General features: G+C 38.2%; 1 protein-coding gene across 2 annotated transcripts in view; it reads right to left on the bottom strand.

Annotated features, from left to right (window-relative positions):
- LOC310737051 (solute carrier family 23 member 2) overlaps window positions 1-13,415 on the bottom strand; it is a 63,424-nt gene extending 50,009 nt beyond the window's left edge. The window contains exon 1 of one of the 2 annotated variants that reach the window (XM_083561208.1): window positions 13,109-13,415. In XM_083561208.1, coding sequence (XP_083417334.1) covers window positions 13,109-13,183 — 75 coding nt within the window. In that variant the 5' untranslated portion in view covers window positions 13,184-13,415. The remainder of the gene's footprint in view (window positions 1-13,108) is intronic. The other variant, XM_083561209.1, reaches the window with a different exon arrangement.
- Window positions 13,416-17,086: the final 3,671 nt, after the last annotated feature.

A 17,086-nucleotide genomic window follows, 5' to 3' on the forward strand; every position in this document is an offset into this window, starting at 1 on the left:
CAAAATACATTTCTTTTTTTGTCCAGAGCCAAAAATCATCATCTTCTACATTTATAGCATGTGTTTTTGATCCTGTTCATGTTCTTTTCTGATCTTGATTTGTGATCTGCAAGAATGAAAGGGAAAGTTTATAGGACTGTGGTGAGATCTGAGATGTTGTTTGGTTTAGAGACAGTGGCATTGAGTAAAAGGCAGGAGGTGGAGCTGGAGGTAGCAGAGCTGAAGATGTTAAGGTTTTCTTTGGGAGTGACGACGATGGACAGGTTCAGAAATGAGTTTATTAGAGGGACAGAGTATGTAGGACGTTTTGGAGACAAGGTGAGGGAGGTGAGATTGAGATGGTTTGGACATGCAGAGCAGGGACATGGGGAATATCAGTAGGAGAATGATGAGAATGGAGATACCAGGAAGAAGGAAAAGAGGATGACCAAGGAGGAGGTTTACGGATGTGGCGAGTGAAGACACGCAGGTATTTGGTGTGAAAGAGGCAGATGTAGAGGACAGGGGGGTAAGGAGACGGATGATCCGCTCTGGCGCCCCCTAATGGAAGCAGCCGAAAGAAGAAGAAGAAGAAGAAGATGTTCTTTTCTGATCCTTATGAAATGGAACAGAACCCAAAACTATAACTCTGGCTAGACCCAGTTCGTTGATTTGAAAAAATTACAAGATAATTCTATGGCTTATTGAGTTCCATTAGATACAAATGTTCCCATAACGTCCCATAACGTTCCCACTACTTCTGGATCGAATATGACTTTAGCTATTTCAACCCCCCAAAACCAGACACAGAGGGTGTCACTGCATTACACTCGCCCTTTATTATCTATACGTTCCTTCATATCTTTGGGACGTAATTGTGCAGCACTGTATCACCACCTCGTACATCAATCGAACAGATTTTTACAGCTTTGGGCTTCTACAGCACATAGTTAGTGATTAATCTGTTGTGCTGGCAGCTCAGCTCATTGGAAACACATGAATCCTGAGCGCAATCCAGCGACTCGGCTTCAACAGGAAATGATGACTTGTCACAGGCAGAGAGGTTAGAGTCCCAAAGTTCAACCAGCGCAATAATCCTCACCGTCAAAAACAAGTCCGTTTGGAGAAACGAAGAGGACCCGATGTTGGGAAAGACAACATGATAATGTCTGTCCTTCAAGCGCACGGGATGCACGCAAATAGATTAACAATGCTCTAAAACGGTATTAGAATTTTATTAAAACATATCCAAATTGCTAACACACACAGACTTCAGTTTAAAATGCAGTATAATCATTCAAATACATAAAAAAAAAACTTCTAGCCCTTTTCTGTAAACACTTACAGAGGTTAAAATTGTATATTTGAGTTCATTCACACCAGGACAGGAAGTTGCATTGTTTGATCCTCTTAAATATCATGGTGGGGGGAGTTCTTGCCTTCTTTCTTTTATGGACAAAACGTCTTTTTTTTCCAGTCGTATGTGATTTGTTAGCGCAAGAGTTGAAGGCACACAATTGTATAGGGGGTCTTCAGCTTGAAATTTTCCCTTCACTTGAACTAGGAGACCCACAGCTGTTCCTGCCCCTGTGCACAAAACCAGCTTCATGAATACATGCTTTGAATGGAGTGGAAGATCTCCTGCTATAGAGCTCCACCCATATTAAACACAATTCATTAGAATGAATTTTTCATTTAAAAAACATACATTTATTATTTTTATTTTTAAATGCTTTAAAACTTTTAATGCCTGTCTGAAAAACTTTCAAAAGTTACAACTGTATATTTGAGTTCATTCACACTAGGACAGGAAGTTGCCTCATTTGATCCTCCATGCATTGGAGGATGGAAACTTATTTTGCAGCCATCATGAGGTTCCTCCCCAAAGTCTCAGCACAAACTTGGATGCGCAACAGTTGTATAGGATGTCTTTAGCAGGAAGTGTTTTGTTCACGTGAACTAGGAGGCCCAGACCTGTTCCTGCCTCTGTGCACAAAGCCAGCTCCATGACGATATGCTTTCCATGGGTTGGAGTGGAAGATGTCCTGATCTGAACGCTGACTGCACCCCAGGTCTCCTCACCTCACCTACATCAGTACCTTACTTTACTAACATCCTCATGGTTGATTGAACCTTCACAAATCTCCACAAAATCTAGTGGAACATCCTCCCAGAAGATTGGAGGTTATTATAACAGGAAATGTGGACTTGGATGTTCAAAAATCTCATCTTGACAAGATTGTTTTCAGAGCACAAGCCTCAAAGCAAATGATTCATTTCAGCATTTTTTTCTTCGATATAAAGACGTTTATTAAATATTGGGGTTACAAGGTGTTATATCACAGCAATACATGCGATATTGTACATCGCAACCCGAGGAAACGATGCGCACTGAGTAGATTTTGCTCAAAATCACGAATTTATACTTATAATTTGACAATAAAGTGCAATAGTTTTTTTTATGCGCTGATGTTATTGATTTATATCCTCCCTCACATCGGAGCTTAATTCATAACATAGTGTAATAAATAACATTCCCTCTATAACCACACACACACATTTTACTCTTTGGAGGTTGCTGAGCCAAGAGAAGGAATAGCTGAAGCTTTTTCACGCTGGAATAACAACAGAAAAGCAGCACCCTCGTTTCTCATGCACCCACGCACACATGTGCACGAGCAGACCTCCGTAACACTCCAACCAGCAGGGAGGAATGAAATGATGAGGACTTACTGTCACCTACTGGTATGAAAAACACTTTTTTCGAGATGAATTTCTCGGTTTCATCTGTCCAGCAGTGTAGACAGCAGTGAAGTCATTTAGTCTTCATTAGCTTTGATTATAAGCTCCACTCTCCTGGAAAGATGCTCCACTAGATTTGGTGGAGATTTGTTCTCATTCAGCCACAATAGTGTGAGTAAAGTCAGGTACTGATGGAGGTAAGAAGGTGAGGAGGCCTGGGGTCAGTTTTCTCATTTAATAGGGTGGGAGCTCTATAGCAGGAGATCTTCCACTCCAAACCATGTAAAGCAGATCTTCATGGAGCCTGTTTTGTCATGCTAAAACAGCTTTCAGGTGAACTCATAGTTCATTTGAAGGAAAAATGTCATGCTCCTGTATCCAGGTTCTATGAAACCTGTTCCAGGTTAAATATTCCACTCCAACCCACGTAAAGCATATGGAAGCGGTAGCTCATTGGTTAAGATGTTGGACTTCTGATTAGAAGGTTGTGAGTTCAAATCCCAATAAAAACTGAGCTGCCACTGCTGGATCCTTGAGCAAGGCTCTTAACACTCAACTCAGTTGTATGAATTATATAATTGTAAGTCACCAAATGCCACAAATGAAGAGCAGATCTTCATGAAGCTGGCTTTGTGCACAGAAGCATTGTCATGCTGGAACAGGTTTTTGGGTCACCCAGTTCAAATGGAAAAATGTCATGCCACAGCATCCAAAGACATGATATTAATGAAACTATTCTGATTAATCTCTGATTAAGAGAAAGCATACGACAGGGTGGAGAGAGGAGTTGTGGTAATGTATGAGAAAGTCAGGTGTGTCAGAGAAGTATGTGAGGGTGGTGCAGGACATGTATGAGGACAGTGTAACAGCAGTGAAGTGTGCAGTAGGAACGACAGACTGGTTCAAGGTGGAGGTTGGACTGCATCAAGGATCGGTTCTGAGCCCTTTTCTGTTTGCAGTGGTAATGGACAGGTTGAAGGCTGATGTCAGACAGGAGTCTCTGTGGACTATGATGTTTGCAGATAATATTTGTGGAGAAAGTAGGGACCAGGTTGTGAAGAGCCTGGAAATCTGGAGGTATGTGCTGGAGAGAAGAGGTGGAGAAGGTGGAGGAGTTCAGGTAACTAGGGTCAACAGTGCAAAGTAATAGAGAGTGTGTTAGAGAAGTGAAGAAAAGAGTGCAGGCAGGGTGGAGTGGGTAGAGAAAAGTGATAGCAGGAGTGATTTGTGATAGAAGAGTATCTGTAAGAGTGAAAGGGAAAGTTTATAGACCTGAGACCTGAGACCTGAGATGTTGTATGGTTTAGAGACAGTGCCATTGAGTAAAAGACAGGAGGTGAAGCTGGAGGTAGCAGAATTGGAGATGCTGAGATTTTCATGGGGAGTGATGAGGATGGACAGAATTAGAAACGAGTTTATTAGAGGGACAGTGCATTTAGGACATTTTGGAGACAAGATGAGGTGTGATTAAGATGGTTTGGATATGTGCAGAGGAGGGACATGGGGTATATCAGTAGAAATGCTGGGGATGGAGAAAAAGAGAAGGCAAAGGGGTTTTGAAAGAGGCAGATGTAGAGGACAGGGGGAGCAGCCAAAAGAAAAAGAAGAATCTGATTAACCTCAAAAAAAGTTCAGTTGTTGCTGTAGAGCTTTTATTTGACCATTGAAGTCAAACAGCTTCCAGATTCTCCTTGTTAAAATGAATTATTTAGGAGAAAGATAAAAAACATTTTCTAAACATGTTCTACAGAACACTATAAAGTCCATCATCAACAACATTTACCCCATCATGAACAGGACGTCCAAAAGATAAAACCTTTCCAGGGAGGCGGCTATGAGACTTATGCCAACATTAAAGGAGTTGCAGGAATATCTGAAGAGAAATGATTATTCTCTGCATGAGACAGGAATCTCATATATCTCTCACATGGGGCAGAGGGGTAGGGCGGATAGAATCCAAGCTTAAGTGGGAAAAAAATCACCACAAACCATGAGGAAAAAACCTGTTATGATCTGATGAGGCAAATTCAGGGATGCCAACATCAAGAAAAACACATCATAAAAAGAAAAGCATCCGTCTATTGAAACATGGTGGTGGTAGCAGCATGCTAATGGGTTGCTTTCCTTGAGACTTTTTTCCTCAACATAAAGGTCTTTGGATAAGGTAGCATGACATTTTCTTTTCACTTGAACTAGGAGACCCAAACCTGTTCCAGCATGACAATTGTGCACAAAGCAAACTCCATGAAGATCTGCTTTACATGGGTTGAAGTAGCCTCCTCACCTCACAAATCTCCACAAAATCTAGTAGAAGAGTGGAGGTTCTTATAACAGCACATGGAGTCTAAACGTGGAGATGATCAATCTTATGATCAGGAGTCCACAAAAGTTTGTCCATATAAGCGATATTTGTGTTTCTCGACACCTACTGAGGCTGTTTTAGACTCACATCTTCACCCGTTTATGTTTGTGTGTTCATGCTCATGTGTGTTTGCCTGTGTGAAGGATGGAACCCTTCTTAAGCTTTATTCTGTCACAAAAGCCCATCTGGAGCCTGCTTAATTGAGAACAACTCCATAAATCATACTCACTTCAGAACCTTTTCTCCCAGAACGCACCACAGGAGGCTGGACCGAGGCAGCAATGCACCGTCCAATCCCCAGCGTGGTTCCCATCATACCAGTGATATTTATTATTCTACGGATAAGTTTTTTTACAGAAACTTGACGGGGGAAGATGAGGTCATTCTCCTGTTGTTAGGAATGTCCACGAGTTTGCATGCTAGAGACGACTTTGAAACGCGATCTGCGAACGTGAGTCTGCTTTCGCACACGTGGTGGTTCTTGCTAATGTCACAAAAGCCTGAGTGTTCTGATGGAGCGAGCAGGAAAATGCTAATCTCTAACGACAAAGAAAGGACACGGACATTGTATCGGATATGAACGTGTTCTCAACGTCTGTTTATTCAGCTTCAGGAAATGTGTTTGGGTGAAATATGGTCGAAATAGAGGATGTGTGAAGCCACATCTGAGTCAGCAAATGATTAAAGAAAGGTTTTCTTTAAATGGAAAAAAAAAATGTTTTATGTGTATTTACAGGAATTGCTCTGGGAAGGGTCTAGTCAGAATTCCTTCAGGTGGGGGTGGGGGCAGGAATGTGATTAAAAACATCCTCCAGTTCATTTTATTAAGTATAAGCACATTATTATTACTATTATTATTATTTTTATCATTTTATTATAATTATAATTATTGTTGCTATTATTATTATGATTATTATTATTTAAATTTTTTATTTTATTATTATTATTATTATTATTATTATTATTATTATTATGATCATCATTTTATTATTATTATAATTATTGTTGCTATTATTATTATTATTATTATAATTTTTAATTTTAGTATTATTATTATTATTATTATTATTATTGTATTATTATTATAATTATTGTTGCTATTATTATTATTATTATTATTATTATTATTTTAATTTGTAATTTTATTATTATTATTATTATTATTATTTTAATTTTAATTTTATTATTGTTATTATTATTATTATTATTATTATTATTATTATTATTATTATTATTATTATTATTAGATCCTACAGCACTCAAGTGTTAGAATTTATCCAAAGTAAAGAGTCAATACTTCAATTGTACATGTGAATATTAAGAACCCGGGCCGAATTTACGGAATCGAGGAGAGTTTGTGTTAGGTGTGTTATGTTCATACTTTATGCATCTGTATGTTTGTTGAACTTCAGTATTTATGAGGGAAATGTGTCAGATTTTGACAAATAGGGCACTTTATCCCAGTCCAGTTTATGTTTAATTTTTAATATGTGTAATTTTTAAGATCATATAGGACAGAACAAAAATGGATAGGGCAGGAAAATAATCCAGATATTACGAAGAGATATATCTATATCTTTTATATATATATATATATATATATATATATATATATATATATATATATATATATACACACTGTATATTTATTTATTTATTTAAAACAAACAAAAAATAAATAAATAAATAAAAATAAATATATAAATAAATACACAAAACATGACCTGCTTCACAAAGCCGCATCTCCTGACAAATAAGTTTAATTTTTAAAGTGTTGATAATATTGAAAAACCTGGAATCTCTGAACTGCGAGCTACATGTAGGGGAGTTTTTTAATAAATATTTTAGATTAATAATTATTTTTTTTATCAGATTTTAAAACCCTGAATGGTCTTAAGCAGGTGCACAGCCCCTCTCTGAATATGCCCAACCTTCCCAGTAAACCGGTGCAGGATAAGGGCCTTTGCTGAGGGGCCCAGCAGTGGAAGCTTGTTGGTACTGGGATTTAAACTGACCACCTTCTGAGTCGAAGGCCTGTACCACAACCCCTGAATAATCACTTCCATACATTTGAACTCGGCTCCTTGTTGATCTTTCTGCTCTTACAACAGCTCTCTCAGGAGTCTGGTCTGAAGCTGTCTGTATGGGAAGTGCTAGATGATGTGATTGGACTCCACCTCAAATCATTTGGAACAAGCTATACGATAAGTAAAGACTTATGGCAAGAGTCAGTGTCTGCCTTTTCAGACATTCATCTTATAGATTTAGAAACATGAATCTACCTTAAAAAAGTTTCCATTTTCTTCACACACTAACCGACCCCATTATAAAATAATCAAGGCGACTCTGACAGCTTGATAAGTACGAGTAGAAGAATTTGGCCCTGACTCGAAGCGAGCGCAGAAGGCAAACGGCACGTCCATTAATCTAGTCGAGCCATTAATTATAATCTTTGCTGATTGCAATCCATTTTATTCACATCAATAAAATCCCATTACATCATACCACCAGAGGCCAAAGTGTCAAAACGTCCCCAAATTTACATGACATATGTTTTACACAACATATAATTATAATTTTTATATGTTTTATTTGGCAGCAGAATTTCTTACAGTGACTCAGACGTTGTGAACTTTGTCAAGACCAGACGAGTTTTCTTTTATGGATCATGTTTATCTCTTTACTGTCACACGTCGAAAACGTGGACATGACTGCACACCTAGATATCTAGATCACCAATGTGATTCTCAAATGCTCTGGATCTGACATCTTTATGACAAATTATACAGACAAAAGGTAGGGAACCTGAGCATAAGATCGGTATGTGCTTTATGAGCATTCCAGTCCACATCTAGTCTCCATTTGCTGTTATAATAAGCTCCACTTTTCTGGCAAGATGTTCCCCCTAGATTTTGTGGAAATGTATGAGATTTAATTCATTGTGAGGAGGCTTGGACTGGAGACAGCATTCACATTCATCCCAACGGTGCTCAATAGGATTGAGGTGGAGCTATATAGTTTCCAATCCATGTAAAGCAGATCTTAAGGTAACTGGTTTTGTGCACAGGGGCATCGTCATGCTGGAACAGGTTTGGGTCTCCTAGTTCAAGTGAGGGGAAAAAATAATCCTACTGCATCCAAAGGCATTCAATATAATTTTGTGTTTCTATATTTGTGGAGGAACCACATATGGCTAGAAAAATCTGGTTTCACAATGCTTTTATCCATATAGTGTATGAGGTGGTATTAAAAGGTATCAAGACAGGCTCTGTTTACAAGACAGTACTATATTGATCTACGTTTACACACTATAACCTTCAAAATAGTCCCATTGCACAGCAGTACCCCAGTGAACCCCAGTGTTTCTGCAGTGTTCTGGAAATCTTCTTTTTGAAGCGCGTCAAACACCTTCTGCGATTCGCACTGGATCTGTGTAATGGTGTCAAAACAATGACCTTTCATCTTTTGGAAGATGGTGAAGTCCGCAGAAGGCAAAAGTAGGCTGGGTGCGGAAGTGAGATCATGTAGATTGTTCTCGGACGATCATCATGCACAAGTTGCCGAAAGGTTGTATAATTTTGGGGGTTGAGTTGGCTGAAGACCGTCAACGAGCTCGACCCCCGAAAATGTCGAAACCATTCTGCATCTTGTGCATGATGATCTTCAGAAAACAATCCACATGATTTCACTTTCGCCAGATTTGGCTCCTGCTGTCTTCCCCCTCTTCCTGAAAGGGAAGATCCTGCACATAGGTCAGCATTTTGACACTATTACGGTGATCCAACACAAATTGCAGAAGATGTTTCTAAAAGGAGACTTCCAATACACATTTCAGGAGTGGCAGGAACACTGGGAGTCTAGACTAGTTTATATAGCCAAGAAATCCTTGTAGCAATTTATTGATTTCATATATTAACTATTTTTGTTACTGGGTGCCAATAATTCTGTAATGGGCTTTTTTATGGCACTATTTATACTGAAATGCTCAGTAGATGTTGTGTACACATACTTTTGTTGTTGTTCAAAATATAATGAAAAATAAGTTTAAATGAATGATATCGAAATCATAAAAAAGTAGAAAAGAAATGAATAAATCCAGAAGACGAACAGATGGTAAGAGCAAAATAATAAATCAGAACCTGTTACAAACTCTTTTGCTGCCAAAAAACCCCACAAATCCTCTATCACATGCTGCATCTTTTATCATTTTGGGAGCAGAGATCAAGCCAGAGCTGATAACTCTTGGAACATGTGGAAAGCGTCCCGAGAAAAGATTGGTACGCAATAGAACCTCGGTAATGTTCAGTTCTTCATTCCTGGCCTGGGGTGCAGTCCACATTCATGGGGTTCACATTCATACCAAAGGTGTTCAATAGGGTTCAAAAGATCTATAGCAGAACACTCAAGATCTTACACTCCAAGTCATTGAAATGAATAAACAGGAAATATAAAAGCAGAGCTTTCATTTTAAAGTTCCAGCTGCTTAATGCAATGCCAGTTCCGAAAAAGTTGAGACACTGAGTAAAATGTCCAGAAGTACAGAATCCAAGGATTCACAAACCTCGTAAACAAATATTTAATTTCAAGGTAGAACATAGAAAACATATCAAATGTTTGAACTGAGGAAATGTACCATTTTAAGGAAAATTCAACAAACCATATATACGTCTTAGAACTGATGAGACCAGTTGCTAGAGCTTTAGTTGTTCTCTATGTGTCAGGATTCTATCTGCTCAACTGTCCTGGGACTTCTTTGTTGTATTTTTTCTTTTATGACACCAATTGTTTTTAATTGGTGAAAGGTCTGGATTGTAGGCAGGTCATTTTAGCACCTGGACTCTTCTAATGTGAAGCCTTGCTTGTGTAATAGATGCGGAATGGGGTTTTGCAATTTCTTGTTGAAATATGGAAGACTGGAATCCTTAAAAATCTGCAAAAAGCTGCTGAAGATGTTCTATTAGACTGTTGTAGCGAATGCCCTCTTCTGTGCGGCGGTGTCGAGAAGAAGGATGCCTCACGTCTGGAATGCTGGTGAGGAAGCACTGAGCAGATGCAGAGCAGGCTCCTGTCAATCATGGACAATCCACTGCATAGCATCATCTCCAGGCAGAGAGGAGCTTCAGTGCTAACCATTAGATCTGCATCTTATTGTAGGTTCTTGCTTCCATAAAAAAAAAAATCGTTTTTTGAAGAGTTTAAAACTTAGCACTCTGACTTCACTTTAAATCTAGATATATATGTATATGAATGAGTGGAGGCAGGGTGGAGTGGGTGAAGAAGTTGAGATGTTCATTGGGAGTGACGACGATGGACAGGATTAGAAACGAGTTTATTAGAGGGACAGCGCATGTAGGGCGTTCTGGAGACAAGGTGAGGGAGGTGAGATTGAGATGGTTTGGACATGTGCAGAGGAGGGACATGGGGTATATCAGTAGAAGAATGCTGAGGATGGAGCCACCAGGAAGGAGGAAACAAGGAAGACCAAGGAGGAAGTTTATAGATGTGGTGAGAGAAGACATGCAGGTAGTTGGTGTGAAAAAGGTAGATGTAGAGGACGGGGGGGGGGGGGGGGCGCGGGGTGTAGACGGATGATCCGCTGTGGCGCCCCCTAATGGGAGCAGCCGAAAGAAGAAGATGAATCAACTACAGGCTTGTGCGATGAAGTGTGATTATGTTTACACTGTTTACACTACATACATTTTATTTTATATGTTCAATGTCATGGTAAAAGTGAGGAATGCCAAAGCATTGAGCCTTTTATCTCCTGTCTCTCCCTAACCAACAAGATTCTCTTACAGCTGGTAAAAAAAAAAAAAAACAGTCTACCACATTTTTCTCCATGTAACTGTAGACTCAAAGAATGAAAATAGCTGATGCTTGTCTTAAAATTGAACTTCACATCAATTAGAGAAACCTAAGATTCTAAAATACTGAATGGAGAAAAAACTTTTTACAATCTTTCATTCTGTGTTGCAGATTTCTAGTGTTTGCACAGAGCAACACACATGCACAGATTCCAGATTAGTAAATGAGTGTATACTTTACTATATTGGAATTTAATACAGTGCCTTTTTAAAAATGTGGAAACACTGAGCCTTTTATGGTTCACAACCATGTTCCTTTTGTTTCTATGCACAAACTCTGTAATGAAACTTTATGAACATTTACTTTGACCAACCATATTTAATTGTCCAGATGTTCCACTTTATTTTCATTGAAAAATCCTCTCTTAGCATGAAGAACAGCTTTACAAGCTCTCGGCATCCTGACACTTCGTTTCTCCAAACATTCAGCTGCTGTGCCTCTTGTAAAAGTCACCCAAGATGTTCTTCACTAGCTGGAGATTTCTGGGCAGTCAATTCCATGATAGACAACTGTTTACTCTCTAAATAACACTTACAGAACTCAGACGTACGCTTCGGCTCATCGCCTTGTTGTACGGTGAAGTCAATGAGCCGCAGTCCAGACGGAACTGCATGGTGTTGAAATATGGAATGGGAGCCATGTTGATTCAGGATTTATTTCACTTTCTGGAACCTTCCCTGCTCCAATACAACTCCAAACAACCCCAAACCATTAACTTCCACCTTCTTGTGTGGGTGTGGGGGGTGAGGGAGTCTGATCACATCTTCTCTCCTGTATACACCATTGCTCTTTACCCCTTTTTCCCCCCACAAATAAATGTACATACAGCACAATTTCAGAAAAGATCATTTCCACATGTAGAAGTTCAGCTTACTATGTCATTTGCTGTTATGTCAGAAAAGTACAGTACAAGGCAGCACACAAGTTTGTATTGTCTTCTTGCTTGGCCATTTAGTTGTGTTTTAGTTGTGTTTCAGTTGTGTTTTAGTTGTATGTGTAATCATATTTATATTAGTCTATGACTTAATATCATGTGCTAAAAGCTTCTTTATATTATTATGTCACTTTTTTCTTCTTTGGGCTCCTAATTGGTCATTTAGTTGTGTAAATTGTAATCATGTTTGCGTTATTGTACAGAATGTTTCGTTTATTCCAGCTGTGCAGTTCCGTACCTGCATGCTAAATGTCAACTGCTGATATCATTTTAAATAAAAACTCCTTATGTTCTCAGGCAAACTTGGCCATTAAAGCAGATTCCGATTCTGATTCTTAATGCGAGTATTACACAAACATTTCCCGAAAGTTTCTATGGGGGAGGAAGTGAGAAAAGACCAACTACTTGTGATAACAGAGAGACAGCTAGAGAAAGGGAAAAAAGAAAGCAGGCTTTAACCAAAAATGTGACTCATATTTAAGTTCAAAAAGCTGCGATGGAGATGTCACATGATGGTTTCATGTAAAATATAAATGTTAAATATAATGTTAAATGTTATGCTAAATATGGGTTAAATGTAAATTAAGGACTGTTCAGTTTAAGTTGTTGTTGAATGAAGTTGCTATGGAGACAATTTGTTGAATAAGTAAATAAATAAGTGATTGTTCCGATCATATAAATATACAGTGTATAAAAGTTTTGAGATTCCTACTATAGATGTTGGACAACAACTAAACTCTTTTTTTTAAAAAAAGTAATAATTTATGTTTGTGTTAAATCACATTTCATAATCCAAAAGGTATCCTACAATACACAAAGATTGTGTAAACCTTATGATTTTCATCGATTGAACTTCTAAATTTCTAGTTTCTGATTGGTCAGAAGGTGTTGATTTATTTGGTAAAACAGCAACAAAGAAAGTATGACTAATCACAGATTTATATCAATGCACCTGTTCTCATGCACTCCACAATATATGGACAAAAATACCTTCTGTGGACACCTGACCATAAGATTGGTGTGTACTTATTTTTGGGCAACCCATCCACGTTTAGTCTCCATTTGCTTTTATATTATGGGGAAGTGGCAGCTCAATGGTTAAGGTATGGGCTACTGATCGGAAGGTCGGGGGTTCAAGTCACATGTTTTACAAAAATAAATAAATAATACATCAACAAAACGAGCAACGCAGTGGCATGAGTTTGCAGATTTTCTCTTGCACTTACTGCAAATGACGGCTCACTGGCAGGTTTTTCTTTCGTCTCGTTGTCCACGGTTCGCCCCTCTTCAGTTAGATTCATGGCTGACCTGGCTTAAGTATAGACAATAAAGAGAAGAAGGAAGAGGATAAAGAGCACCCAGGTTTCTGCACTTCACTTAAATGAGAAAATCAAAACAAGCCTGGCCTTCAGAGCTTTCAGAGGGTATGTCCAGCTGGTGGTCAGGGTTACCAGAGCTGCATATTGCCCCAGGCTTCACTTATAGTCTCTGTGATCACCAGCCAGACTGCACGGTTGTGTTTTCAGGCTTTTTGTTCCTAATCCTACGTCAGTCATGTGCCTGGTTAACCACTCCTCCTCGAATGCTCAGTGGACTGACCAGGCACAAGGGTGGTGTTTATTTTTCATACAGTTGAAAAAACATTCACACAGAACAGACTCAGGGCATCTACCTGATGATTTAACACATTCCAAAGTTATCATTTACCCAAAGGTCACTGATTTATAGGTAACTTGTGAGGAATATTTCATAATCCGAAAGGTATACTACCACACTCAAAAACTGAGTAAAAACTCACAGGACCGTTGCTCTTGATTTCTGGGTTCTGATTGGTCAGAAGGTGTTGATTGATTGTCTAGAACCACAGCTCTAAATGTAGGTCCAATCACAGTGTTATACGTATCAATGCTGGTGACACAATGGCTGTTTATAGCTGCTATAACATCATTAAAGCACATCTGTCAACACTCCTGATTTCACACCCATCTCCTGCCCTCCTCCAATTTTGTTCCTCTCAGAAGAACTATTAAATTGTTTATCTAATTTGTATTGCCCAGACCTCCTTATATGCATAATCACATCAATATTTTATTCTAAGGTTTTCCAGTTGCTAGAAATTGTATACAAATAAAATGCATACAACCTCACACAGCACAATATACTAATTTCAAGCATTTATGACCTCAACCTGGCAACCTACACTCCAGTTGCACTGTTGATATCTACGCAGGTAGTAGACGCGAGTAGTTGAATTAAAGATCAGTGGTAGAAATGGAAGGAGAAAGATCAGATGTTACTTTAGCTCCCCCCCCAAAGAACATCGTTTATCTGTAATAAATGGACATTCGGTGCAACCCAGATGAGGATCGGTTTCCTCTTACGTCTGGTTCATCTCAAGGTTTCCTTCTTATGCCATCTCGGAGAGTTTTTTCCTTCACCACAGTCGGGTTTTTTAATTTTAATGACATTTTATTCAAAATGTATGATCCACTAAATCCAGATTTTTTTTTTTTTAGCTCAGATCGAATTTTGTTCTGCTTTCATGTCATTCTGCATGTGCACACAGCACCTTATATTGTTTCTGTTTTTGGTTTTGATATTTTCCTACTTCATTGCATTCCATACAATTTGTACTTCTATTTTGCAAATTAAACATATTTGTACTATTTTTACCCACCGCTTTATCTTTATCTGATTTATTTTATATTTATAATTCCTTTTATTTAATGCACAATGTTTTTCAGCAGCCGATCAAGTTTACATTTCACTGCAGGTGTTATTCTGTATATAAATATGCTTATGACAAATAAAATCTTGAATCTTGAATCATATCATCTGCCTTTGCTGTATAACTTCACTTGTAGAAAATCTGTTTTTGTCACCAAGTGTGTTTTCAATGTTCTTAAACATCTGTTCACACACAGGAGGGTGTCTGGTGCACGATTCCTGCATAAACACAATGCTCGATAGTTATGTTTTTATAAGGCAGTTTAAGGACATCTTCCATGGTTTGTATAAATCTCATGTAAATATATATTGCTGGAATAGATTTCCACTTTGCATTTGCCTGATTGGTGAAGCTCTGCCTGTCTTTACTTTTGAATAACTATTGATTGATGATGTAACACTATTAATACCCGATCATCTTACTGACCTGTTGTCAATTAACCTCACAAGTTGCAAAATATGTTTCCAACTGTTTAAACTTAACACTTACTTTTTCCAGACTTTTGTAGAATCTGTCTCGAATTTTATTGAGAAGTTTTGCAGACATCAAATTTGAAAAATGACCTTATTTTTACCTCAAAATAGTAAATTTCTTCAGTTCTTCTTTGTTTAATTGTGAATTAAAAATCCAGTGATGAGATTTGCGAATCATTATATTCTGTTTTTATTTAAATATTACACAGAACATATGATCACATTGACATTATCAACTTGTGCTGTTAATATCATGAACAGCAGCTACGCTAATTTCCCTCCACTGCTTCTCTTTCTCTCCCCATCCCGAGGCTTCCTGAGGTTTGGCCAGCTCCAGTCACATCCCACCTCATGAAGATTATGGACCTTTGAAGAAGTAGATGCCGAACTCGCAAACATCCCGAACCATCTAGAGACGTACCAGTGCCAATTGGATCCCACTACATGTGTGGAGTTTTGACATTGGACCTCCTGGAGTGTTTAAAGGCTCTGGCATGGAGAAGCTGGTGTTGGATCTGTGATGATCACAAATATTGAGCTCAGTAGCTCCTAGTTTTATAACCATAAAGACTGTAGAAAAGACATTTACTTATAATCTTATACTCCAGTGCTCATGTTAGTTCTCACTCTCCAGTGTTCTGTATTGTTGAAAGATTTATGATCAAACTCTTGATGTCACCCAAATGAGGATGGGTTCCCCTTTTGAGTCTGGTTCCTCTCAAGGTTTCTTCCTCATAACATCTAAGGGAGTTTTTCCTTCACCACAGTCGCCACGGCTGCTCATCAGGGATAAATACACACCATTCACCTTCACTGTTGATTTCTGTAAAGCTGCTTTGAGACAATGTCTGTTGTGAAAAGCGCAATAGAAATAAACTCGACTTGACTTGACTTGACAGTGTCCCAACTCTTTTTGGAATTAGGGTTATATCTAGGTATATACAATATACATACATATATATAAAATACAAAAACTTTGCACATATTTTATTAATTACTTATCATTCATTATTTAATTACTGTGTTAATTTGCACAATGTGGTAAATCAGAGGCTCTGAGCGTTGATGTGAAGTATCAGATATGCATAGAAATGAGATGGAGGATTGGAGAAATGGGAAATGATGTAGAAAAATGTAGGAGTTTGGTCACCGGTTGCTTTACTTGACGGCATGTTTTCCTTTATGGTGTCACCTGTCTTTATATGTACAGAATACCTGACAATGATCTATATTTTTAGACTCATCCCCCTGCAGCATTACTCCAAAATGACATAAAAGCGGTTTAATCCACTGTCAACACACCGCCATTATAATTATTACCGCCGGCAATAATATCTGTCTATAACAGTAGGCCTATTCATCCCCCTCTCATGTGAAGTGTATGTTTACGCTCCTTATATACTGTTACACCCATTAAAGCTGGCAGCTGTAATAAGTTTCATAAAGACATGTTATAAGGTTAAATGTGCGGAACCGGTCTTTTTAAACGTCAATCACGATCATAATTACACTGTCGACTTCTATTCACTGATCTACACTTGCAATTTGATACCTGTATTACTTTTTCTAATGCTAATGAATTTTCTATGGTGAATGCTAATGATAAACAAAAATGATAAAAAGATAAAGCAATGTCATGGTGAAGTTTTGATTGAAGGAGGTGTTTGTTTAGCATCTAAGAAAGGAGTTTTCTCTTTCAGAGACTTGTATTGAGGTTAAAATCAGAGCTAAAGCTGTAAAAGATGAAGATCTGCTCGTGAGGGAGCGTGGCTATAAGATAAACGAGAACAGATTGCCGCTACATGAGGAGAAAATGTGTGTTCGTGAAGCGAAAAAGTGTCATTGTTGCCAAACCGCTGCGGTATAAGAAGAATAAAACACTTCAGGACACACTGTTGTTGATGCTAACAGTAACTCTGCTTAATCAAACCATCGGACAATTGAATATTTTCATGTTTTATTCCTCAACAGGTCACTCATCCAGGAAGTGTTATCTTTTTTTT

The sequence above is a fragment of the Silurus aristotelis genome (genome assembly GCF_946808225.1).
Source record: "Silurus aristotelis genome assembly, chromosome: 14".
Taxonomy (NCBI): domain Eukaryota; kingdom Metazoa; phylum Chordata; class Actinopteri; order Siluriformes; family Siluridae; genus Silurus; species Silurus aristotelis.